The sequence below is a fragment of the Clupea harengus genome, chromosome 9 (assembly GCF_900700415.2).
Source record: "Clupea harengus chromosome 9, Ch_v2.0.2, whole genome shotgun sequence".
In the NCBI taxonomy this organism is placed as follows: Eukaryota; Metazoa; Chordata; class Actinopteri; order Clupeiformes; family Clupeidae; genus Clupea; species Clupea harengus.
The window spans coordinates 8,301,891-8,327,624 of NC_045160.1; the positions used below are offsets into that span (position 1 = coordinate 8,301,891).

Here is a 25,734-nt window from a genome sequence, read left to right on the forward strand (position 1 = left end):
ATTTACAAGGTCTGGCGAAGGTAACTCAGATTCAGTCTCTGACTCGTATTCAGCTAAAACTTCAACATGAGTGGCATTACTTGTGTTTAGCATGCTTGAGGGATGTGAAAAATCATCTTCAACAGACTCAAAAGAACTGCTTACATGCCACTTGTTAAGATGTTTTCTAAAACCAGAGAAGCTACCAAAAGAATGTGAGCATCCCACTTGGCCACATTTAAGATAAAGAGTCCTGCCTGCACAAAGACCATGAATGACCTTGAGGTGCTTAACAAGGCCGTTTGGACTTCCATGGTCACTTTTGCAAAGAAAACACCTCATGGTTCGATCTGAAAAGTTATTCACTCAATGCAACATTCTTGCTCGCAACTCTGCAATCCTGGGAGTTTCCTTTGTTTCGCCAATGTCAATATTGTAGATGGTCGTTTGCACAAAAGTGAAAAAGCTGCTCAGGGAAGAACTGTATGACGTACCAAAGACGTAATGGGCTTTAATGAGTTCATCAAAGGCTCCCACTGACCCCGTTGCCTTGCATGGAAGTGCGTGCTTGTCGATCACAATGAAGTATGAGTGAATGCTGCTTCTGGTGGATCCCTGCGCAAGAAGATAGGGCTGACTGCTTTGGGTGATGTTGTCCAGATGTTGTTGCACGCTGGTTCCAGCCTAAAACAAAAGACATTCAACAAAAGCATTTGGTGATTAACAAAAGACATCAGATCAGATCAGATCACCTCAAGCTGTAAATTAGATTAATGTGATGGAAAGTATTTTCAAAAACTGTTTCGTATACCTTTTGAAATCTGATGAGGTGATCTACAGCTTGAGATGCAGATATCTTTCCTGGCCTTTTTCGACCTTGCGCAGATGGTGGTAGCAGATGTAGCAGCAGCAAAATCGCAGACATGTCACTATCCCACCCTACAGATCAGTATATCAACATTAGGTCAATATTATGCCACAATTATGTTAAATTGACAACTGGCACCATAACCAAAATGTACAGTATATTGTCCACTTACAAAAGCAACGATACCAAGTGAAAACAGTTCTATTCATACCATTCTCAACTTCAGCGGTTGACTCAGCATTGCGCATTAAATCCAAGAGCTCTGTGGTAGGCACCAGTCCATGGCTTTCTTTTATGACTCTTGCTCTGAAAGTGGTTGGCCACCTCTCCAAAAATTTGTTGGCTGTGGCCTCACCAAACAGGAGTCTGAAATCTTGTTCTATCTGCAATACAACATACATAGAGAGCAATGATGAGTGATACCAGATACTGCATTGATGATTTTGATGATTCAGTGAATTTAGACATCATACCAGTCCTGGTGTGTCCAGAAACCGTGGAAAGACCAAGAAGACATCTGCTGCTTTGCTTTCATCATTGACCATTGCTTGGCGATAAATGAAGGTCGTTTTCATCTTCTCACGGATAGTGTCTTCATCAGCAGAGTGTCTCAAAACTGCAATTGCTGCTTCCACATCATCATCAGATTGCACTTTGTCACTTATGAAGGGTTGTCGACCATGGCTTGGCCCACCAACTTAAGACAAAACACAAATTTGTAGACTCCTATCTCCATACTTCACAACTCAATTTCATTAGTAACAGATAATGAACTTACCTTTGGGAGATCTGCTAACTGAGCCACCTCTTTCCTCTGAACTTTTTCTTTGAATGGTCTTCAATCGCCATGCAAGGTATCCAGATCCACTCTCTGGATCGTAGTAATGTTCCTATGTAATTATAAATATATCCAAAAGGGAATGCTATCAGCAATTCAAACAGTGAATATATGCATAATGTTGTAATGATGCAATATTGTGATATACTTACATATCCATGTTGTGAAAATGGGTCTTCCAGATAGGGAAACAAAGCAACTATCCCCTGTGCATACATCACTCTGACATTTTTGGGGGGCGATGTCCTAGTACAAGAATCACATTATGACCGTCACGCTCAATTGACAATTAGACAACACAAATCACATAAATATCAATTGTCTATATAGCCGGTCAATACTATTAATGTTTTTTGATAGCCTAATATTTGATGCTTACCCATGTGTTTCTGTCATCTCAGCAGCAAGTATGTTAATCATCTGTCTTCTAGTGGCATCTGTCAAAGATTTGGTTTTTCCATACTCTTGCATGATGTGTTCACCACCAGGCCTTGATGTTAGGATTTTTCCAATCAACTTCAAGTGAAATAAAATGTGCTTTCAGTAATTTTGAAACCATGTGTAAAGCTGAAACACAATTCTCTCAAGATCATCCCTTATCATATGGAACATTATTCAGATTAGACAGCATAACAATTTCCACTACCTACCGCTTTTGCTTCATAGTTCATACGACATGGCTTTTTGGGTTGACTTGCTCCAACAGGAGATGCTTCTTCATCGTCACACATCGAGAAGTTTAGAATGACAGTGTCCTCAGATGTTACGGAGCATGGTGATGATTGCGAGGCACCTGTGCATTATGGAAATTATACAAAATAGAAACATGTTACATGGAGCTGTTATATTTAATGAGATATAGTCTCACATCAGCCTTTACGCTAAAGTAACATGTCTGTGAATGGTCTCAAAGATTACCAAGTCCTTCACTGCCCAAAATGATTCGAAAGGCTCCAGGTGATTCCTTCACTATCTCTTCAAAAACCTCAGAGTCAACCTCTGTATCAGACTGGTCATAAACCTTCATATCTAGCTGCCTGCCTTCTGGTATGTTGAATTTCAGGCACACTGATGTGGGGAAAAAAAAGGAAATTTCAGAAATGATGGGTTCCAAAGTTTGAAATCCCATGCATGTCCTGGTCAGAACAATCTAGTTCTCAAAAGGAATGGTTAAATATGATGCATTGGGAGTACGACCCTTGTGATACTCTTTTAACCTAACATACTAACCTTCTTTCAAAAAAGTATCAAATGTCAGCTCAGACAGCTTAATGTATTTTTGCTCTCCCCCAAACTGAACTCGTAGCAGCATTCTGAATTTATCTATAAAAAAAATAGTAATTCAGTTCAACAAAGACCTATATTTCTATACAAAGACATATTTCAAAAGACATATTTCAAAAGAAATGTTACTCGTTATAGATGGATTTCCCATTTAAAAAACAAATGCACGGGCAACCCTGGGGCAGGAAGCGGAATAGAACTCTTTATAGAACAACATTGAGCAGCACTCTGCGATCAAATATTACAAGAAGTTAACTGCACTAAAGGAAGTAGTGGTGGCTTAAGGATGTTAGCATTACTAAGGGTAAGCATCCATTGGCAAAAAAAAATGGTGCTTCACCCCAATTCGCCCTTCTGATCGCCTGAAGGCATAACTGACGCCGTTTTATTGATTTATTTTTGCAAAATAATGCTTTCCCCTATGAATGCTAAACATCCTCCAAGCACCTCTATTTCGATGAATGCAGTTAACGTCTTCTAATAGTTGAGTGGAGAGCACTGGTCAATGTTCCGTTTACAAGAATTACCAGATGCACACAGCCCTGGGGCATCTCGTTCTGTTTGTAAACGGGAAACCCATCTATTACTTGAAAGTTAACATGACCAGATAGGAAAAAGACCGAAAATGTATGCTGGTTGACGCAAACGTTATTCTTTGGTATTGCAAATAGGTGAAGTGACACGTTGTTCAATTATCTTACCCGTGGTAACGGCTCTTCCCAGATACTTCAAGTCACAGGTTTCTGTGGACAGCATAGCAAGGTTGATATAGTTAAGTCATGTCGGCTAAGAACAGCTAAACATGTTTATGCAGTAGTTGTGTTAGCTACCGACACCCAGCTAACGTTATTTCATGAATTTGTCATCATTAGTTAATGAAAAATACTGCAACATCCACCACAAAGAGAGAAAGTACATAATGCTAGCAGCTAGTTTGCTAACATGTCGCTGGCAGTTAGCGTCAAGGCTAACACAATTTGCCTTCATCCAAATGGATTGACAAACTGTGGTTAACATTACCTATTACCTGTACAAAATGGAATTCTCAGAAGAACATAACAAATTATACGGCCAGGTCATCTTAACTGAGAGAAAGAAACGTTAGTCTAAAAATGTACATATTGTAGTGCCCGAGTTGACAGCAAGCTCACCCCACGTTTAACCCGGTCTAACGGCTCACTCGAACGTTAACGCTGGAGTTGACAATACAATCTAGATAAGAAGGGTAAAAGTAGCCTAACTAATCTCATTCGATATCGATGCAACTCTTAAATAAGGCTTTGTTACGTTAAAAATACATTTTTGATGTCAACACAGGAATGTTACTTACCTAACAACAGTGTCTACCTCCAGTCAGAGAAGTTTCCAGTTTGGTGTTGGCTACAAAACTCTGGCAGTAGTGGCGGGTATTCATCACGCTCTAGAGTCAAAGTTTTCACTGGACGTAAACAGAATTTAACTCTCATCTTTAACTCTACTGTTTGGTCAAATTTACTCTTCACAATGATACAATTACACTATCTAGTTTTAAATAACTTAACTCTGGAATATTAACAACCCATTTTTTACTGTGTACAAGGTGAATAACGTTGATTAAACTTGACAGAGACAAGGTAAATGAGGTATTATCAAATAGCATAGCTAACAGTAAGCAAGGCTATATAGTGCGAACTAAAACGATTTACACCATCACTCACGTACGAAAAAGACGGTTTAGAAAACAAACATGTTTTAAAACGACCTTATACTGATCAAATTATTACTTACAACACGTCTCCGTTTCAATGGGTCGGAGCTGTCGCGGCAGCAGTGAAATATGCAGTGGTGGAATGTAACGAAGTATTTTTACTTCGTTACTTTACTTACATTTTTACGTATCTGTACTTTACTTAAGTAAAAATAATAGTGCATACTTTTTACTTTTACTCCATTACATTTTTTAGCTATTATCTACACTTTTACTCCGCTACATTTCTACAATATGTGCTGTTACTCATTACATTTTATGAACATAGTTTCGCCAAAATGTTGCCTACACAAAACTATGGATTGCGTTGCTGTTTTGGAAGTTTAAACCAATCAGGTGGCTCCATCAACTCCAATGATATCAGAGTGCGTGTTTGGCAGCAGCACTAGCGGTAGCTTTGCCTGTTATAGTTGAACATTCAGCCTGACTACTGCCTATTCAACATGGATCCAGAGTCGGCCTGAACTGAGCCCTCTGATATGAGCCACCCATGGCCCTATTTAAAAAATATGTTCGAGTTCAAAGGCCCCAAGAATGACTCCTGGAGGTTTCAATGCATTTCCTGTCTCCCTCAAAAAAAGGAGTTGCTAGCCTTCAATAATTCGCCCTCAAATTTAAGGTAGCATATCGAGGTAAGCAGAGTGATTGCTATGCTAAGTTAATGTCCCTGACTTTTGAATATTGATATATGTATTTAATTCGTTTACTGACATTATATTATAATGTTATCTAGCGAAATGCATGTTGACATACAGCAATAGCATAAAAAAAACATGATTGGACCTTCATTATATATTTAACGTATAGTGGTAAGATAAAGCTGGTAGGTTAGCTATGTCAAGCTAGCGTGCCTTGTTCTGTCCAGTTTTACAATCACATTTGTTTTTCATGTTCCATGTTTCCCTTTTTTACACGTTTACAATTAAATAAAAGATTTAAAGATATCACATGGTGTCTTTATTGGTTTGGCTTAATGGTATTAACTTTGCAAATAATCCCTGGTAGATAACTTGTCATCCGCAGAATTGTAAGATATAGTGTGAACAGTATTACAGATGGTAGGCACAATAAGTACACCAACCTTTCCAATTAACAAATGTTGTTGCTTATAATTGTTGTGTTATTAGGTGTAGACCCTATAACTTAAGAAGGACGAGACAACACCGGATTGGTATAGATGACTGGAGCTTTACTCTAACGTGTTCAGTACATTCTCAACTCCTGAACTCTCTAGCCTCTAGGGGGCAGCATTCATTCACTAACATAACATCCCCCTTTCTTAGTTCTGTAATAAACATTTCACTTAAGTATCAATATTTCTTTGTTTTACTGTCAACTCGTTATTGAACTCATTCTACCATTTCTTCAATGTTATACTCTATATTTGTAATATCCTTTTCTTACAATTGAATATTCTCAACAGAGATTACTCGAACTTTACAAAATCACAATACATAAAGTCACATACAAAACACTCAACATCACACAACTAACTATGAAGGTGAGGTAGACTGCTCAGTCCTTCAAATGAGTGAGGGGGTTATTCTGCCCCTTGGGCCACTCATTACTCTAACTAGTAACAAAGTCTCTCAGGTGCCCTGGCACTCTTCTCTCTCTTGCCGGGTATCTTTTCTGATCAGGACTGCTGGGCTGCAAGTGTTCCTGTTCAGCAGAATTGTGCACTGCTGGCAGTGGTTCCGCGGCAGCGGTGTCCGGTGGAGCATCAGGCGAGTCCTCAGGCTCTCCTGGGGCAACAGGTGTGTTGACGAGATGCCGTCGATTACGGCGAAGAACTCCGCTGGGGGTCTCCACCAAGTAAGACCTCGGTGTGTGGGCAGCATTCAGCACTGTCCCTCTTTCCTTGGTGTCTGACACCCAGACATGATCGCCAGTGTTGAGCCAAGGCAGATGGTGAGCTCTGTGTCGTCTGTTGAAGTCACGCTGCTGTCTCTTTTTACTTTCTTGCTCCTTCTGTCTCAGTTGTTGCAGATTAGTCCATCTGGGTCGGAGAGAAGATGGTACTACGGGCAGTGTGGTTCTAAGGCGTCTACCCATCAGCAGTTCAGCTGGACTATGACCATTGGATAAAGGGGTGGCTCGGTAGGTCATGAGTGCTAGATAAGGGTCAGACTCCTTCTTCAGCATGTGTTTGATGGTTCTCACTGCTCGTTCTGCTTCCCCGTTACTCTGAGGGAATCTTGGGCTTGATGTGATGTGTTGAAATGACCAGCCTTTTGCAAACTGACAAAAAAGATCAGATGAAAACTGGGGACCATTGTCCGTTCTTACTGTTGAGGGGATCCCGTGTCTGGCAAAGATAGACTTGAGATGCTGTATGACTGCTGCTGAAGTAGTGCTTGACAGTTTGGCTATCTCAATGTAACGGGAAAGGTAATCCACTATCAGGAGATACTGATGCTGGTTCCACTCAAAAAGGTCGGCTCCTACAACCTCCCATGGTCTCTCTGGGATGTCAGAAGGCATCAGTGGCTCCTTATGGTGGACCCTGTCTCTCGCACAGGTGTCACACGCTTCTACCAGGTTCTTGAGCTGGGTGCTTAAGCCTGGCCACCAGACTGACTGTCTGGCACGTTCCCGGCATTTGACTATGCTGAAATGGCCTGCATGCAGTTTCTCCATTATGTCTGCCTGTAATGTTTTGGGTATGACAAGTCTTTTATTTCTCAGTAACAGGCCTTTTTCCACTGTTAGCTCTCCCTCAAACGGTGCATACTGATGAAGTCTCCCATCTATTCTACATCTGTCAGGCCAACCTTCATGGCAGTACCTTTTCACTTCCTGTATTACCTCGTCTCTGTCTTGGTGTTCTTTTATTTCCTGTAGTCTTGTCTCTGTGGCTGGCAAGCTGGACAGGATCATGTTGACATACAGGTTCAGCTGCGTTTCCAGGTGAGTATCAGGCTCTCCTTTCTGGGGAGCTCTCGACAGGACGTCTGCAGTGGCCATGAGTTTTTCCAGGCACATGCGCATTGTGTAGCGATATCGCATCAGTCTCATGCGCAGTCTCTGGATTCTTGGGGGAAATTCGTCCAGGTCTTTTACTCCTAACAGCGGTACAAGTGGTTTGTGGTCGGTTTCTATGTGGAAATCTATGCCGACCAGAAAGTCTGAGAAGCGTTCGCATGCCCATGTGACTGCTAGGGCCTCTTTCTCGATCTGGGCATATCTTCTTTCTGTGTCACTGAGAGCACGTGAAGCATATGCTACTGGTTTCAGTGTGTGGTCTTCTTGCTTCTGTAGCAGGACAGCTCCCAAAGCATACGAGGATGAGTCGGCAGACACAACCGTATATGCCTGTGTGTTGTACAATGCCATGACAGGTGGGCTACTGAGTTCTCCTTTGATGCTGTCAAGCGCCTGTTGCTGGGGTTGTCCCCATGTCCACATATTTTTCACTCGCAGAAGATCTCGCAGTGGCTGTGTCTTCTCTGCCAGCTGAGGTATGTATTTCCCGAGGTGGTTCACCATGCCCAGGAATCGTCTCACCCCGCTGACGTCTCTAGGGCTCCTCCATGGCAGCGACCGCTTTTATCTTGTTTGGATCCGCTCTGACGCCCTGAGCGTCGATGACTTGACCTAGGAACTTGACTGAGCTTTTTGAAAACTCACATTTTCGGTTTTCAGTGTCACGCCATTCTCTTCCAGCCTTTTCAGCACTTTCCACAGGCGGCCATCATGGGTTGACTGCGTCTCAGCGTAGACCAGCACATCATCCATCTGGCACAGCACTCCCTCTAAGCCCTCCAGTATCCTCGACATTCTTCGTTGGAAGTGCTCTGGTGCTGATGAAATTCCAAAGCATAAGCGGTTAAAACAGTACCGTCCAAACGGTGTGATGAATGTGGTAAGTAATCTGGAGTCTTCAGAAAGAGGGATCTGCCAGAATCCTGAGTTTGCGTCTAATTTTGAGAATACTTTGGCGCCCCTCTAGCTGACCTAGAGTATGCTCAACTGATGGCAGCATGTGTTTTTCTCGCCTCACTGACTTATTTAGCTTTGTCAAGTCCACACAGATACGAACCTCATCGTTAGGTTTTGGAACTGTGACCATACCAGCACACCAGTCAGTGGGTTGTTCAACTTTTGAGATCACTCCTAGATCTTCCATGCGTTTTAATTCCTTTTTGACTTTGGCCATGAGAGGTAGCGGTATGCGTCTTGGGGTTGACAAAGAGTATGGCTTTGCGTCTGGATTCAGCTTTATCTTGTACTCTCCATTTAATTTTCCCAATCCGCTGAATAACTGTGGGAATTGTTCTTTCACATTTTCTTGACTGACGGCAGCATTAATGCCAGCTACTCTGGCTACAAGTCCCAGTGCAACACTAGCAGTGCGGCCAAGTAGCCCTGACTTCAGCTCAGATACAACATAAAACATCCTGCTCAATGGTGTTATTTAAACTGACACTCTTCAGTGTGGCAGTGAATTTTCCTTTAACAGGGAGGCGGTTCATTCCTGCCCCGTATAAGACTTTGTCAGACATCTGTAAAGGTGGGAAACTTTTGCACGTCTTGTACTCTGACTCAGGGAGAACGGTTACGTCTGCCCCTGTGTCTATCTTCAGCTGTGTTACATGCTGGTTTATCTTAAGTTCTGTCACCCACCCATTGTCTGGGTCTTGTGAGTTAACTAAACCCAAAAATGCAACATCTTCATCAGAATCACTTTCTGTAGCTGCTTCAATTTCGCCTACTGTTCTGCTCAAGCACACTCTAGCGTAATGACCTCGCCTATGACAACTATTGCAGGTTTCATCGCGAGCAGGGCATTGCTGTGTACTGTGCGCTGGCGCTCTCCCGCACCTCTTGCAAGCGCTTCCCTTGTCGTGTTGCTGTTTAGCTACATGCATTTTTCCTTTTGTTTGCCATCGCACTTTCTCTTTGTTTGTAGTATAGCTTCTCTGCTGAAAACGAACACTATCTACATTTGCACTTGTGTCCGGTTTGAAATTACTTTTCATTATTTCTTGCTGCTTTTTCACTCTTTCACTCTGACGTGCACGAGTGACGGCTCTGTCTAGAGTGAGCTCTGCATTCAGTTGAAGCTGCTCCGATAGCTTTTTATCACGCAGTCCAACGACGAGTCTATCCCGTATCAACTCTTCACGTAAGGCACCATAGCCACAGTGCTCAGCTAAGCAATAAAGTGCAGTGATAAAACTATCAACAGTCTCTTTCTCTTCCTGGTGTCTCAGGTTAAATTTTGCACGTTCAAAAATCACATTCCTTCTTACCACAAAGAAGCCTTCTAGCCGCTCCAACACAGTTTCATATTCTGTAAGAGCCTCATCGGTGAGTTGAAGTGACGTTACTACATCCTCGGCATCCTCTCCCATAGTGTATAACAAGGCGTTTACCTGGTTTTCACCTGGCTGTACATCTAGCCCCGATGCTATCCGGTATCTTTCAAACCTTTTCTTCCACTTGGGCCATTCCTCCGGTTTCGAGACGTCGAACTTCGCTGGTGGGGGAATCTGATAGCGCTCCATGCTAGGCGGCTCCTCTCGCGCGCGCTTACTTAGCAAGCTAACTCCAGTTGTTGTAGCACTCCAAAAGACGAAGTTTCTTCTTCTAAGATCTTCAAAACAGGTCCAAACTTAGTCTAAGACACTTCTGACACCATGTTGTGTTATTAGGTGTAGACCCTATAACTTAAGAAGGACGAGACAACACCGGATTGGTATAGATGACTGGAGCTTTACTCTAACGTGTTCAGCACATTCTCAACTCCTGAACTCTCTAGCCTCTAGGGGGCAGCATTCATTCACTAACATAACAATAATCATTACTAGTAGTGACATCTGTAGAGGCATTTATTACCAGTAGCTATTTCTTTATCAAAATGGCACAGACTAGACATTGAGAGACAACCCATTGCGTGAGTACTTTTAATACTTAAAGTAAATTTAAAAGTAAGTACTTTTTACTTTTACTTAAGTAGGATTGTTGATGTAGTACTTTTACTTTTATCTTCCTGGGTACTTGTACTTTAACTTAAGTACTAAACTTCAGTACTTCCTCCACCACTGAATAGGGCACCACCGGCAGTTACTCCCCCAACTAACAGGCAAAAGCTAGAGAACTCAATTCTGCCCCTACATAAAAATACATATAAATATCATGCAACCCACAGCAAGTTAAGTGACAACACAGCATCAAATGGTACATCACACGATGGAAGCAAAGTATATAAAATCCACGTCAATTCATCAAGGCAACAATGTTATAGTGAATTCATTCCACACCAGAGGGGGGCAGGAAAGGCAATTAACCTAAGGTCAGCAGGTGGCAGTAAACTGTTCTTGATGTCCCCCAGCCTGACCCATATAAACAGTCCTGCACAATATAAAATAAGTCCGTACTGGTCGGCGACCTCTACCGACCAGTAAATAAAACAATACAACTATAGTGCACACAAAGAAGCCACCAACCCACCGGCCAATAGCCAATTAGTGTCTGCAGTCTATGGGATCCAGACCGGTGACGTCACGATTGATGGAATCGCGCAGTCTGGAGTACCCGAACGCACCCTGGTAGTCGCAGCAGCACAGTGGCTTGAGGATCCGCCTCGAAGCTACAAAGAATGAGGAAGCACAACACAGCAACTCAGTGCGCGGCTAGGCTATACCAAGCTGATCAGATACACGGCAGGGATTTAGCAGGCTGCAACTATTACTTCCCTTTCTAAGATGAGTTGAGAGCGTAGCAAGACCAATCATCCGTCGCTCGTCCTCACGCTCCACTTCCTGGTTGTAGCCCTTGACAGAGGCCGGTCTCCCAGTCGGCGCTGCACATCACTGAAAACAACACGGAAATCAGGGCACGATCCGCCACTACACGAGCGGCTATAGAAGCAACAAATGCAGGGAATAACAGTGCAGACATTCCTTAATCAAACACTTAGCTTGCGTTGTGTTGATCGCTCTCTGACGTCGGTCACTCCACTGTTGTCCCCGGCCACTTCCATTACGTGGCTTCTCACTCGCCTGCCCAACTCCTCGTCCATCTGTCAATTGCTCTTTTTATAAAAGGAAACAACCTATCCCCATCCCGTGTTCACTCTGGCATCAATTAGTTAATTAGAGTCAATTGCCATCAGTCAATCATAAGCGAGTCTCTTCAGTCACGTTAAAGAGACTCGTCAAGAATCTCATCCACAGTCCAAAACACATACACACAGAGCTCCTGATGAATCATTGTCTCTAAGTGACAGCACTTGCAGAAACATAAATATACACATATACATATACATATACATATACAGGGCACTTGACACTTGCATCAATCTTTGAAAGGTCGCTGACCCTTTGCAAACCCCCCATTGGCATCTCAGATGTCCATAGTGGCCAAATGGAATGTGAATGCTGTCTTCTGTTGATCGTTTTCCACTACTGCTATTTGGTGACAGCCACGGGTAAGATCAATACTTGAAAAGAATTTTGCACCTCGAAGGACGTCAAAGCTCTCCTCTATGCGTGGCAGAGCTTTTTAACATAGTTATTCAATGTACCGGCTGCTACAAAAGAGCTGATTGTCTATAGGTAATAAATACAAAAAAGACAATATCAGTAGGCACACCAAAAAAAAGATGCACACACTATAATATGTGTCACTATTTATTGTTCTCTAAATACAATGTAAACTTTGCTCAGCCATTACAGGTCTTTGGCATACCGAAGCTTTGTAAGCTGGCTTTCTGGGCCAGAGAACTGCATGGTGCTGCGGATACGGAGAGAGTTCCCTGGCGCTCAAGGAACGTAAGTGGGGGGTTCAGACCGGCCCTTGATTGAACCTCGACACGAAGCTGGCTATCACTTCCAGCTTGTCTGGTTTGTCAAACTGGGCAGAGAGATCTTTGGGGATCAAAATCTTCAACACTTAATTCACATATGGGGCCGGGTCCTGAAAAACCCTGTCAAACTAAAAAAAAGTTTATATTTTTTTAAATAAGTTATTTATTGTCCGCTTGTTGTATAATGGCTGTCTGTACATTGTTTTACTCCATGGAATTTTCAATAAAAGTTTGTGAAACGTTGGTTTTATGTTTGGATCTGCTTTCGTTGGCTTTGCTGTGCATCTTCCTTCTTGTACTCTAAATAGTGGCTCACCAGCTGATGTTCTTGCTTGGGGATACCCAGGAGGTGCAGGGCTGCCAGGTAGAGTCTTTGGAGGAAAAATAATACTTTTATACATGTTGCAGAGCTTGTGTGTATATCTGTGATCTGAGAGACCATTATTCCTGCACTCCCATGCCAACAACATGGAGTAAAAGCAAATCGATCACTCAGAAACGAAGAAAAGTATCCCATTAGAACTACTTTCATACTGTTTCACAAAGACACATTTATTTGAATTCTACACATTCTATGCGTGCCCTGCTTGCATTTTTTTGTGAAAGTGAAAAGTGCTTTCTGGAATGTTCAAAACGTTAAACTGTTTGCCCTCCTCGACTGAAGTTGCCCCTCCGAAGGAAATACATATATAAATATATATTTTAAATAGTATTACGGCTGCAGAACTTCATGTAGGCCTAGATCAAATAATCGCGGAATAAGCATCCAGGGGATGGGGGCGTGGCGACGGCGGTTAGTGAGAGTTTAAAATGATATAGGCAAAATATGCGCCAATGCGTCCATGCGTCTTGAGTATACTCTACTCATAAAAGCTCTTAATCTTGAAAAAAACAAGTGCCCCATCCAAGTAAGGTATCAATGGGAGAGCTAATGGCCTTGAACCATAAATGAAGGAGAGCTGTTAACACCTCTCACCATCCTAACACTAACACAAGGGAATGTTTTTTGGATAATTATTTAACAGAAGTTTTCATGATATGTCCCCTTTAAGGTAAAATTGTTGCATAATGTTACTTTAACAGTCCGTATTGGTGTCAGCCTCCTCATATCGGTTTTAGCAATATTAGTGTAAATGCATACTCCTCTGTTTACCCAATGTATGGCATGTTTGTTTTACTTAACCCTATAACGTTTTTGAGACGTCAACGTCATTAACAGATGGCCTCAGAAAACACTGTAAAAATGCAAACAAAAGATGCAACCATAGGAAATTTCACCTGCATCACATTGGTGGATCTTTGTAAGACTGTCACTGAGTGCAACTCCACAGGTCTTCGACAGTGTTTCAAGTCATGTCCTGAAGATTATAAATACATCTCTTCAAACAGGCATCTTCCCAGATGCCTTCAAAACAGCTGTTGTAAAACCCTTACTAAAAAAAAAAACCTAGATGGTAATGCACTGACCAACTATAGGCCGATTTCCAATCTTCCATTCATTAGTAAAATACTTGAAAAGATAGTTTCAGTGCAAATAAACTCCTTTCTCAAAGAAAACAATATCCTGAGAAATTTCAATCAGGCTTTAGAACATTCCACAGCACTGAAACTGCTCTTACTAAAGTAATCAGCGACCTCAGACTAAATTTGGATGCAAATAAGGTCTCAATCCTTGTCCTCTTAGACCTAAGCCCAGCATTTGATACTATTAATCATGACATCCTAATTAATCGTCTTGAAAAGTTAGTTGGGCTTTCTGACTCCCAGCCCTGCAGGACACCTACCAGACACTATGCCTCAGGAAAGCTGGCAGGATCCTAAAAGACTGCTATCATCCAGCCTTCAGACTTTTTACCCCGCTGCCTTCTGGAAGGCGGTACCGCAGCATCCGGTCTCGCACACGCAGACTGGAGAACAGTTTCTTCTCGAGGGCCATCGGGCTGCTAAATGGACATTGACACACTATCGACACTTTTGCACTCGTCACTTTACATACACTGTCACTTTCAAATTACTGCTTGTACTTACACTTACATACTGTCACTTCCACTTACTGTTTGCACTAGCAGTAATATTTATCAGAATTATTGCACTACCTGCTACTCCAATTTGTCTGTAGGGAAGTATAGGTTTAATAGGTTAGCATAGTTTATTATATGTGTATTATATGTTATATGTATATATGTTATTATATGTATAGGTTGTTATATGTTTTAGCATATTGTATTGTATATTTATCTTGTATATTTAGTAAGGTTATATGTTATTACATGTACATTATGTTCAGAGTACTTGTACAGAGTGTATGTCATGGTATGTTATGTTATATTATGTTATGTTATGTTATGCTATGGTATGTTGTTGTGCGGTGCCTTGTCCTAAGAATTTCAGTGCCCAGTCTGACCCTGTGTCATTCTATGCATCTGACAATAAAAGACTTGTGACTTGTGACTTGTGACTCTGTATTAAACTGGTTCAGAACATACATCAAAGGGAGAAAGTTTTATGTCAGTCTAACAAACATGACATCTGCTTTGGGGTTGCACAGGGGAGCTGCCTTGGTCCATTATTATTTCTCACTATACATGCTGCCACTTGGGGACATCATCAGAGAACACAATGTATGTTTCCATAGTTATGCTGATGACATGCAACTGTACATCTCTGCTGAGCCAAATGATGCTGCAGCAATAAACTCCATTACTACCTGTCTTTTGCCGATAAATAAGTGGATGAGCAATAATTTCTTAAAGTTAAACGAGCACAAAACTGAAATCCTACTAGTCGGCCCTAAAACAAAAAGAGAAATGCTGTTTTATAATCTGGGGAAATTAACTCCCTGGATGAAATCTGAGATTACAAATCTCAAAATGTGGCACACATGTTTTGGGGAAAAATATGTATTTAATGTCAACAGTTTTTTTTTCTTTCAATAGTTTTACTTCAATGAAAGATTGAAGATTTTTGTGAATATTTTGAGTGAAAGACCAAGAGGATAAACAGCAAAGACATATTTTTTTATAGCCTGTTTTGTTCATATTCACTAGGGGTGCCAATAATTGTGGAGGGCACTGTATATATAGAAATACTTTATATTAATTATATTAATTAATTTAATTATATAATTTTTCGTGTGTCTTACTTTGATCTTCATCATGATACAACGTGATAATAAGGGGTTAGATGAAATATATCTATGCAGTTTTATTTTCTATCTTATGCTATGCATTTTATGTATTCAATTTTAATTAAATTTTTCTCATCTTTATGCACTGTATCACTGTTTTTATGCTAATTTTAATAATTATTATTATCATTCTTATTTTTCTTTTTATTATTATTATTTTTAACTATATCCTAGTTTTTATGTTTATTTGATGTTTATTTTTATGTGGATCACTGTGCACGTAATGTATTTGCTGTAAAGCACTTTGAACTGCATTCTTTTGCATGAAAGATTCTATATAAATAAAGTTTATTATTACTATTATTATTAACATAAATACTTTTCTGAAAAACCTGTTGTATGTAATCTCACCCAGATACATCTATACAGTCTACCTTCTGCCCCCTGGTGGCTAATCGATGCACTTTAGTGAGTGTAGTATTTCCTACCAATTTACAGTATATCAAGACTGTTTCAATAACTCCTCATAAAGCATCACTATGTACACATTTGACACTTTCTGAGGTATGGTTTTATGGACAACTAGTTTTGGTTTCAAATCCTGAAATTAATTTTGATAGCATACGGTCATGTGAAGGATAGATAAACACCTGTGTCTTTCCCACTAGCCATCCAGGATATGCACTATGTAGTTCTGTGTTTCCTGGCTGGAACACCTTGCAAAAATGGAAGAAAAGCTTTCACAGCATGACATTGCCAGCTATACTGCCAATAGACACCAGTTAGTGTTGGGAGTTTGCAAGGTTTTTGCATGCTTTTTAGGTAGTAAGCGTGCTAGTTTTGGAACATAACTGCTTATTGCTGCTTTAAGGTGAAAATAAAAACTAAACTTCACAAAGATTACATTTATTTTGAGGATATTGTACTGGATATTTGATATTTATTTTGAGGAATTTACAGAGGAGCATGCCATTGCTGAATAAGATGTTACCAAATGGACAACAATGGAGCAGGTTGCCGTTTGAGAAGTGGACGGAGCGTATCACCAGCAGCCATCTCCCCTCCGTGCAAGGCATCTATAACACTAGATGCCTGAGAAAAGCACGGAACATTGTAAAGGACCACAGCCACCCAGGTTATGGAATATTCACATTGCTGCCGTCTGGTAGACGCTACCAGAGCATCCGAACACGGACTACCAGACTTACAAACAGCTTTTCCCCCCAGGCTGTAAGGTTTCTGAATCAGCAACTTTGATCCACTGAACAGTCGCCATCACCATTTACTTTCTGCTCCCCCACTCATACAACCACACTTCCTACATATATTTGCACATTTTTTTATTTTTAACTTAATTTAATATTCCTCACTTCTTCACACTTTAAACTGCTGCTAGCTCTTATTGTGTTGTTGTTACTTGTTAATGTTATATGTTATAGTGTCATATGTTATATGTTATAGTGTTAATGTTATTTTTGGTATATGTTACTATGTTACTTTGTTATCTGTATCTACTGTCTGTCTACTGCGTAGATGTTGCTGGCCAAGTCTTAGGAATTTCGCTGCACTGAAGCAATTTGGTGTATGCGACAATAAACTCTTTGACTTTGACTTTACAGGAAACTTTGGGATTTTCCAACCTGGGTCCAAACTTTTTAAGGACAATTAACGCTCGAAATCGGTCCAGTATTGACTTAAAACGCTCTAACAGGCAACCGCAAAACGACTATATGAAATCCTATGGTGTAAGCATCTGCGTCACAGTAAACGGCTATTGTTCGCCATAACTGTAAAGAAACTGCAGAAAAGTATTGTTTATGTAGTTTAAGTTTCTGTAGAAAAGGACTTTTTCGATTTTTCTAAATATCTATAGGCTACTCAGTTAACATTTTTCAATAATGCCGTTCACAAATGTAATTTCCACCACATCCAGTCTTTTCCATCACACCGTCATCTCCATCATAACATAATTTGAAGTAAAACATAAAAATAACAGCCACATTAATTATATTGTATAATGTTACAAATTGTGACCCATTATTTGTGAATAAAAAAAATGCCTGTACATTTCCAGTGACCCAGTTTTAAGTGTTTTAACATTGTAAAAGCATTACCTTTAAAGTCCTGAAAAATAAATACATTTTTACAGTTGGGCCGGGTGAGTATAACTTCGTAACACAAGATATTTCTGAAATTTGTTGGTATGATTTCCTCCTAAAATCATATTTGATTTTTAAAAACATTCCAGGCCAAAATAGACCATAGCTGAAAAGCTACCCATAGTCTACTTATCTGGATTAGCCTACATTATCACGACTGCACGTCATTGTCTCAAGACACGGCCAGTCATTTCATAACAGCTAACAAATCAATGGGTTTGTCTAAATCTGTAAAAAAAACGGTACATTTTAAACTCGTAGCTATTGCTATTTCGCCATTCAGTTTAGACGAAAGCCATTTGGTCTTAATGCGACTTCACCTAAAGTCGTATACACTCAGCGCCATCTTGTGGTCCCAATGTGTTTTTTTTTTTTTCCATTTACAAGGCACAAAATTGACATGACCCACAACTTGATTTATTACACAAATATAGCAAATAACACTAGCAGTTTCTCTTCAAGGGAGAGAAGGGAATAATCACTTATTTTCCCATGGAGTTCATGTTGGTGTAAATGAGTTACTTCTATCCTGTCCCTGCATGAGTTTTTCCATTCATACATTATTGTAAGTCTCAAACTGAAAATGGAAGCAAAATACAAGCAGTCCTAAAATATCATTTTTTTTTTAAAAAAAAGGAAAATTTATTTCAGACACATTCTTGAATGTCAACAAAAGAGCTGCATTCTTGCAATTAGAGTGGTATTCAAAGTACAGTTATAAGGACCTTATGATGGCAAATCATAATTAGAAAAAAAAAAAAAAAACTAAAATATGATAAATGTACTACCAACCTACATACACCAGATATTGTGCTGTGCACATTTGGGGAAACAGTTAGCTACTTCCATTGTTTAAATCCTCTCCCTAAAACTGCTCCAGGCAAATCTACCACTATGAAATAAAAATAGGACTGAAGAGACATAGTGTTAACTTTACAAAAGGAGAATAACACTGTACATCTTAAAAACCTTTCATATACACAGCCTAACATGTCTTGTTCCTGTTGTACTTTGAGAGGTGAAGGTGTGTACAATTGGGTTTAATGGCATCAACAGGAATCCAGGCTATATCAGTAGCTGATCTATTCGTCATCATCATCATCATCGTCGTCGTCCTCCTCATCATCATCTTCATCTTCATCGTCATCATCCTTTTTGGACAAACCTGCTATTCCTTTTGTACGATATGCAGCAATATCCTATTGGAAGCAAACAAACATTTATATTACATCAGCTTGGACACTTAGAAATTTGAACCAACTGCTTCTTAAAAAGACACCCTGAGTTTACCTTGTCATACTTCTCCTTCAGTTTAGCAGCCTTCTTTTCATAAGGCTGTTTAACCTCAGCAGCGGAGCCGTTCCACTGTTCCCCAAGCTTCTTTGCAATGTCTCCAATAGTTAGACCTGGAAATTCCCCCTTGACCTTAGGGCGGAAGTCCGCGCAGAAGATGAAAAATGCAGATCTGCGAGGCCACAAACAAGAAACGGTTTTAAATTCAGTGTACAGTAACAGACTCACTGTAAATTAAATGAATTTGAGAGTTCTTACGGTGGTCTTTTGGGGGCATTGGGGTCCTTAAAGCGTTTCTTTTTCTCACCCTTAGGTGGGATGTAATTTTGCATTTCTCTTTCATAGCGGACCTTATCCTGTTTGGCCCGGTCCTCAAACTTCCCCTTCTCTTTGGCAGACATGGTCTATGAACAACAATTATTAAATTAACATGTAAATGACAGCCATCCCATATTAAAATCTAATTTTCTTTTTAATCAAATAAAAAACCTTAAGACTACACCGTGGACACTGGTTTGACTTAATTGTGCATAAAATGCTGATATATTTATTACAAAATTACTGCGTTTCCCCATGCCTTACCTTCCATCGCTCAGAGCATTTTTTGGAGAATTCAGAGAAATTCACAGACGCTTCAGGGTGTTTCTTCTTGTGCTCCTCCCTGCACGTCTGCACAAAGTAGGCATATGAGGACATTTTCCCTCGTGGCTTCCTTGGATCTTTACCCATCTTGTCAACCTTGTCTGGGGGGGGGGGGGGGGGGGGGGGGGGGAAGAAAAGGTGTGTCAAGTTAATTTTCATAATTTTTTTCAATGTTAACAAGTCTTTGAACACTGACCAAAGAGTGGAAATTCAACATTAAGTTGGCTCGCTTTTCAGACACATATTACTTTACACATCAGCCTGTGATTAATATAAATAAACAAAATGTATTAAGGTGTGTAGTACTATATAATGTGATTAAGAAAATTGCAGTTTAGTATGTAAACTACGCTGCGCCGAGGCACTCCAACATTAAAGGTTCGTTCTGGGACGAGGAGGAAAACACAAACGTTATAACAATAACATTTCTTCTTCCATTTTGAGAAAGCCATCCTCATGAGAGAAAGTCGCCCTTATTTGTCTCCACCCACATTCCTGGATAAGTATGAGGCTACAAATAAAATCTAACATTCGTTTTCCAACTATTTAAGCAAATAGTGCGCAACTGCTGGATGGACTTCAATATTATGTCTATTAGCAGTAAGCTAGCTTGCTATGAGACCTATTCGCAGTGGTGTTCCCTTTCACTAGGTTCTGTAGCTGAAACCTCCGAATGGCCGTCTCCGTCGAGCAAAGCTAGCTAAACTAGCTTTAGCATAGCTCTTCTGTCCAATATGGCTTCCTGTCTTTATGTGTGCTGCAGCCTTACAGCAAGCAGTGAAGTCGGGTTGGACAGGAGAACACATCCATCAGTTGTAATTCACCTACTGAAGGTTAAAGTTATGCAAAACGCGTGAAAACAACGTAAATTCGGTAATATTCCAAACAAATGCGCGAGACTGACGATGAATACAAATATTTACCTAAAAAGTAATATCATATATTTGCGCCCGTTTTGCACCCGCCCCCCTCCTCCTCTACCCTCTTTCATACAGACTGGCAGTGCTGTGCTTTTACCACGCAGCAGCCAGCCATATTACTGGTAGCTAGCGAACTGGTTGCTAGCGTACAAGGGAACGGAGGTACCATATAAACAATATAGAAATTAAACTATGGAATCATGCGACATGCACACCTAACGGATCGTTACGCTGAAAAATATGCTCTAAACCTAGAGTGAATGCAAAATAGTTAACGTTAGCTCACTAGCTTCCCAACAGACCAGTACCTCTAACCAGCTAACGTTAATATTACTAACGTAAATCACAACCCCCGAAACGCTAACGAGCATGATAATGTAACGCAAATACACAAAATCGCATTATACTAAATACGTAGCTCACAAACAAAAAAGGGCAAGCATTTGATTTGACAACACTGATTAATTCTAAATAGATATAGCCATTTGTCCCTCTTATCTCGCTAACACTCGTAATGATAATCCAACAAAGACATGCATTTTCTAACGGGGATGTTGTTTATCTTACAGGCGAACTGACAAAAATAACACACACAAAGTGACTACAATTCCAGCCTTTGTGCTCTCGTTACATAAATTGCTTTTGTCTATTTGCAGACATCAGTAATTTTAACATTTAATCTCGTTGGAATACACATACCCGTGGCAGGCGTTCTTTCTCCGGCTAGATAATGGGGACCAACAAAACGTTATTACGCGGTCTAGAGGTGCATGTAGCTCGACCTGCCTCAGCGAAATACTGCAAAATGGCGAATCCGATTGGCTACCGCCAACTCATGGCTTCATTTGATTCGATATCAGTCCTCTATAGCCCAAAATATAGACGATAGTTGGTTGGCCTGTTTTGAAGCGACGTCATGTATTTGTCAGTGGCGCGCCTATATGATTTTATAAGCGTTTCTTCATTTGCCTTAGTAACGGGCATCGAAATAATTTACACTCAACTGCACAACAATAATTTGCCTTAACAATGTTTTTTTGCCTAATCGTACTACGTTAAGGCTTGGGCTTTCAAGACAAAAGCGGTGAGGCTATCAACCATAGGGTGTTCTTCAAAATCAATTGACTAGTTCAGTTAATTAAAATGGCATTCACATTATTATATGAGTCCTGCAAGCATTTACAACCTATAATAAAACAGCACACCCTCGATGTCTCCAGGAACACGAATTATTTAGGCGTGTACTGGCCTCACTGAGCTCCTTAGTCAGTTATTCAGTAAGTTAAACACCGACACAAAACAAGCTTGGTCACCGAGGGTGAAGTTTATCTTGGTAATGGTGTGAAACTGCAATACAGATATGTACAAATACGATTACAATTACAATAATAATTACGATCGATTACAACATCGTAATGCAAAATATAGTACAAAAGTATCAAGTAACCTATTAGCTAACGGCATAGCGATGACTAGCAACATCAATGTATCCCATACATATACAATGAAACAATGTATTTACTAGTAGCCTATCTCTTAGTGATTGACATTTCCTGAACATTTAACTAATATATCTATACTTACAGAATATGCCTTTAAAGAGCATACGAGGGAGTCGTTAACAAACACATAAGCGAACTTTTCGTATTCATTTTCTAACTGCCGAATTATGACCGAATTATGATTTAACGGTCTTTGTTATTTCTCGTTTTCAAACTAAAACTCCTTCTCAACAATCGAACATTCGATGGCGGAGCCAGAAGGCGTATGTGGCCAACACCAAATGTATTGGCATGTGGGGTATTGATTAGGCAACAAAAATAAAAAGGAGCATTAATCAATTTCGTCTGTAGTTGCTGTAAAGCTGTCATATACCGTTATTGTCCTAACCTCAAAAGACTGCAGTTGTCACCCAATGTCCTTTCAATGCTTTCTTATTCTCCACGGAGGGGCGCTAACATTTTAGAAATAGGCTGCCCCTTTTGTGCGACAGACATTGCACTTAGTGGTCGTGCGTTTAGTTGTCGTAGACTATGTTTATTAATTTAAGAACCTTGGAAATCAGTGTTTGAAATGCTAATCCCTATCTTTTTGAATAGCATATTTTATTTAGGCTATGCTTCCATAACTGAGCATTTGCGGCTATTATGTAGGCCTGGCCTAAAGGGCACTGAAAATAACTACCTGTCTACCTATCTATCCCCCAATCAATCAACGCAAAGCCTGTGTTGTGTAGTCTCCTATAACAACCGTTGGTTGAAGGGCCGAGGGATTGACTTCACATAGGACTACAGGCTAATTTAGCCTAGTTTGTTCCTAGACGTCGCTGACTGTCACTGAATGTGTCATAATATAATTATGCTCCTCGCGTCATAATTATCGCAAAGTTTATGTCTATACATAGACCCAACCTATGTCTTTTTTTCCTAGTTCGACGCGAACGTTGTGGAAGGACCTGGTCGAGGATGCACGGCAGAAGGAAGGAGAACTACATATGCTAGTCCCAGGAGTTTTCCGTGACCGTATACGTTACCATGGCCCTTTCTGGTGGGTTGAAATGACACAAGCAACAATAGTTTGTAGACATGGACAATTCATGTTAAGACGACATAACGTTACGTTATATTGCAGTAGGCCTTCCTAAACAGTGCAGCGACTTGAAATTAGTTTTTGATTCTTGGGTATTAGTTTGCGCTTATTTGTAATAATGACCGATCTTGATATTTAACTTTGAAACAACTGCTATCATTTTAAAGATGATACAAAGCAATGGGATCCATATGAGACATCTCATGAACGTGACTTTGTTTACCGACCCAACTCATCAAAGCCAGTTGTCGGGTAGGCACATGTGTTTTTCAAACAAAAGGTGTTAGATTCTTAAACCGTAAATATGCCTCTTAGCAGTTTTGTTTTTTCTCAAACATCCTAAGCACCTCAACTCCAAAGGCTTACCAAAACCTATATACACTTGATGATCCTGTGGGTGCAACTGTGTACAATGAGGAGTTCTGCTGGAAACCAGCTTCTAAACCTACCTGCATACCAACTGGGACAGCCTCTGGCAATAGAAGAAACAACCCCCACCCGAGTGAGGTGCGTACCAGCCATCTGAAGGCACAGTTGCATGTATCTGTAGTGACTGTTGCATGTTCATACTGTTTCCTATAGTCTTTCCTAGTATGGCGGCTGCCAAGACGGTTAAGACAGATGTCTGCAGATGATGGAAGGCCTGGGACGAGCTTCCCCACGGAGCAACAGATTGCCGAGGTTCTTTCTGCCCAGTATCGCTCAACATATAGCACTGACTACCTGGGCATCCCTCAAGGTAGAAGATGGGGGGGGGGAGTATATATTTTTGATGAAGTTATGATAGAAAACCTTCTTTTAATTAAAAAAAAAAAGATTCACAATTGGCCTTCTGCACACAGGACATACTTCACATAATAAAAATGCCCCCGGAACCACCTCCATGGTTACAATCAAATCAACTATGAACGGTCGAAAAAAAACCTCCAGTATTCGTACACAGTCTTGGCTCAAACAAAGTAAATCGGGCTGAGCAATAAATTATTCCAGCCAATCAACACATTACTTCATGAGTACGGAAGATAGAGGTGTAATTTGATTGGCTGTGGAGCTCAAGTATCAACAACCTTTCGCCAGAATCGTGGACTGCGTCTTTCATGCCATTATGACTCACATGCCAAGCAGCTATCATTGCAAGTATGGTCCAAGCATTGTGAAGCAAATTCTTGCCCGCTGGATATGATTATTGGTGGCATTTTATTTGCAACAGTTATAGGGACGTTTATCACCAACCTAATAGACAATATGTAGCGAACAGTCTATAATGTAGTCATTCATTATTTTGATTTCAGGTGTCCAGAAACCCACCAAGCTAAAACCTCTGAGCTTGGAGAAAGCCACTAACACAGAGATGCGCTACAACTACCGCGAGCCCCCAAAGAAGGACAACCTCCAAGGCAATACAACTCGTTATGGATGCAATGTGCTACATGGAGTTGCCCCAAAAGGAATAGGTAAGGCAGATATAAACACTCATTCTCAGGGTTATGGAAGTGTCTCAGCCATAGCTTCTTTGGGTTTGTGTCAGCTGAACTCAGTAGCATAGCTCCCTCCTCTTTCAGTTCCCACCGTGGTTCACAGTCACATTCGGAATCAAGAGAACAGCAAGGATCTGACAACTTATGACATTCACTTTGGGGGGAGGACCACTGACATTTCAGGAGTACTAAGATCCCTTCAGCCACAGGAATTGAATCAGCTCTATAAACATATGCCTCAAAAAGGTGAGGTTTGAGTATCATGATATTTTCAAAGCAAGGAATTTTAAAAGTGATTTCCTTTACTGCCATTCACAGATAATAAATAATTGGAAGAATACCATTACAAAGATGTTATAATGTCAATAAAATAAAATAATGATGACTATATTTTGTGCATATATTTCAGATATTAATGGAATGTCTGGCTGACACAGTTTCTCATTCTGTTTCTGTTTTACACAGACAAGGATGCAGTTGATGCATTTCTGCTCATGACATCCACCCCTCCGCAGGTGAAAAAGGAGAGGAGTCCACCACACACTCCCTGTAAGCCAGGCTGGATGTCATCCTGGGCAGGGCCCCTGTGAATGTGGCGTCATTCCTCATCTTAAAGGGATAGGGACCTATGTGGCATCATTCCTCATCTTAAAGGGATAGGGACCTATGTGGGCAATCCAAATGGATGTTTAGGTGTTTGTTTATCAGCACACATACCCTTGCTAGCATTTGTTGTCTTCATCCATGAATAAATAAAGTAATGAGACCAAATTACATTTCCAAGTGCTCTCTCTCTCCCTCTCTCTCTGTGTGTGTGTGCACACGTTCCAATTAATTCAATTTGTAAGTCAATTAAAAAAGAATGTGATTTACTGTGATGTAAAGTCAGCTGGAAATTCTGCATGTCTTATTTTTCTTAGTTCTTATTCTTAGTTTTTGAAAGAAACAGAGCCTTGTTTCTGTATAGCATAAAACCTATGTTGCAACATAATTGATT

General features: G+C 40.5%; 3 protein-coding genes across 4 annotated transcripts; 1 reads left to right on the forward strand and 2 right to left on the reverse strand.

Moving 5' to 3' along the window:
• Positions 1 to 327: 327 nt before the first annotated feature.
• LOC116221805 lies at positions 328 to 2,545 on the reverse strand. The gene is made up of 8 exons (XM_031573248.2): positions 2,336 to 2,545; positions 2,065 to 2,201; positions 1,838 to 1,931; positions 1,626 to 1,737; positions 1,321 to 1,544; positions 1,059 to 1,230; positions 791 to 918; positions 328 to 663 (listed from the first exon to the last, which is right to left on the reverse strand). Exons 1-8 carry the CDS (start codon positions 2,414 to 2,416, stop codon positions 346 to 348), a joined length of 1,266 nt encoding a protein of 421 aa, XP_031429108.1. The 5' UTR covers positions 2,417 to 2,545; the 3' UTR covers positions 328 to 345.
• A 15,665-nt stretch (positions 2,546 to 18,210) lies between these two features.
• hmgb1b (high mobility group box 1b) lies at positions 18,211 to 21,498 on the reverse strand. Of its 2 annotated transcripts, none has more exons than XM_012827082.3 (5): positions 21,370 to 21,498; positions 19,691 to 19,851; positions 19,367 to 19,512; positions 19,106 to 19,280; positions 18,211 to 19,014 (listed from the first exon to the last, which is right to left on the reverse strand). In XM_012827082.3, the coding sequence occupies exons 2-5, from the start codon at positions 19,835 to 19,837 to the stop codon at positions 18,898 to 18,900; spliced, it is 585 nt and encodes a 194-aa protein (XP_012682536.2). In that variant the 5' UTR covers positions 19,838 to 19,851; positions 21,370 to 21,498; the 3' UTR covers positions 18,211 to 18,897. The 2 variants fall into 2 exon arrangements, with proteins under 2 accessions (XP_012682536.2, XP_031429110.1); XM_031573250.2 differs by lacking the exon at positions 21,370 to 21,498 and adding an exon at positions 20,161 to 20,184.
• A 1,572-nt stretch (positions 21,499 to 23,070) lies between these two features.
• Positions 23,071 to 25,504, forward strand: LOC105899800 (testis-expressed protein 26). The gene is made up of 7 exons (XM_012827019.3): positions 23,071 to 23,217; positions 23,427 to 23,511; positions 23,604 to 23,766; positions 23,842 to 23,998; positions 24,552 to 24,713; positions 24,822 to 24,983; positions 25,203 to 25,504. The coding sequence occupies exons 1-7, from the start codon at positions 23,205 to 23,207 to the stop codon at positions 25,325 to 25,327; spliced, it is 867 nt and encodes a 288-aa protein (XP_012682473.2). The 5' UTR covers positions 23,071 to 23,204; the 3' UTR covers positions 25,328 to 25,504.
• Positions 25,505 to 25,734: the final 230 nt, after the last annotated feature.

Bases quoted from the DNA above. Each gene is read 5' to 3' on its own strand.
- LOC105899800 (XM_012827019.3), top strand. The intron at 23,512-23,603 runs GTAGGCACATGT...AAACATCCTAAG, and splicing joins TCATCAAAGCCAGTTGTCGG to CACCTCAACTCCAAAGGCTT. The intron at 23,999-24,551 runs GTAGAAGATGGG...TTTTGATTTCAG, and splicing joins CTACCTGGGCATCCCTCAAG to GTGTCCAGAAACCCACCAAG.
- hmgb1b (XM_012827082.3), bottom strand. From the start codon at position 19,837: ATGGGTAAAGATCCAAGGAAGCCACGAGGGAAAATGTCCTCATATGCC. The intron at 19,513-19,690 runs GTAAGGCATGGG...TGTTGTTCATAG, and splicing joins AATGCTCTGAGCGATGGAAG to ACCATGTCTGCCAAAGAGAA. The intron at 19,015-19,105 runs GTAAACTCAGGG...TGCTTCCAATAG, and splicing joins TGAAGGAGAAGTATGACAAG to GATATTGCTGCATATCGTAC.
- LOC116221805 (XM_031573248.2), bottom strand. From the start codon at position 2,416: ATGTGTGACGATGAAGAAGCATCTCCTGTTGGAGCAAGTCAACCCAAA. The intron at 1,932-2,064 runs GTAAGCATCAAA...TTCTTGTACTAG, and splicing joins GAGATGACAGAAACACATGG to GACATCGCCCCCCAAAAATG. The intron at 664-790 runs GTATACGAAACA...CTTTTGTTTTAG, and splicing joins ACCTCATCAGATTTCAAAAG to GCTGGAACCAGCGTGCAACA.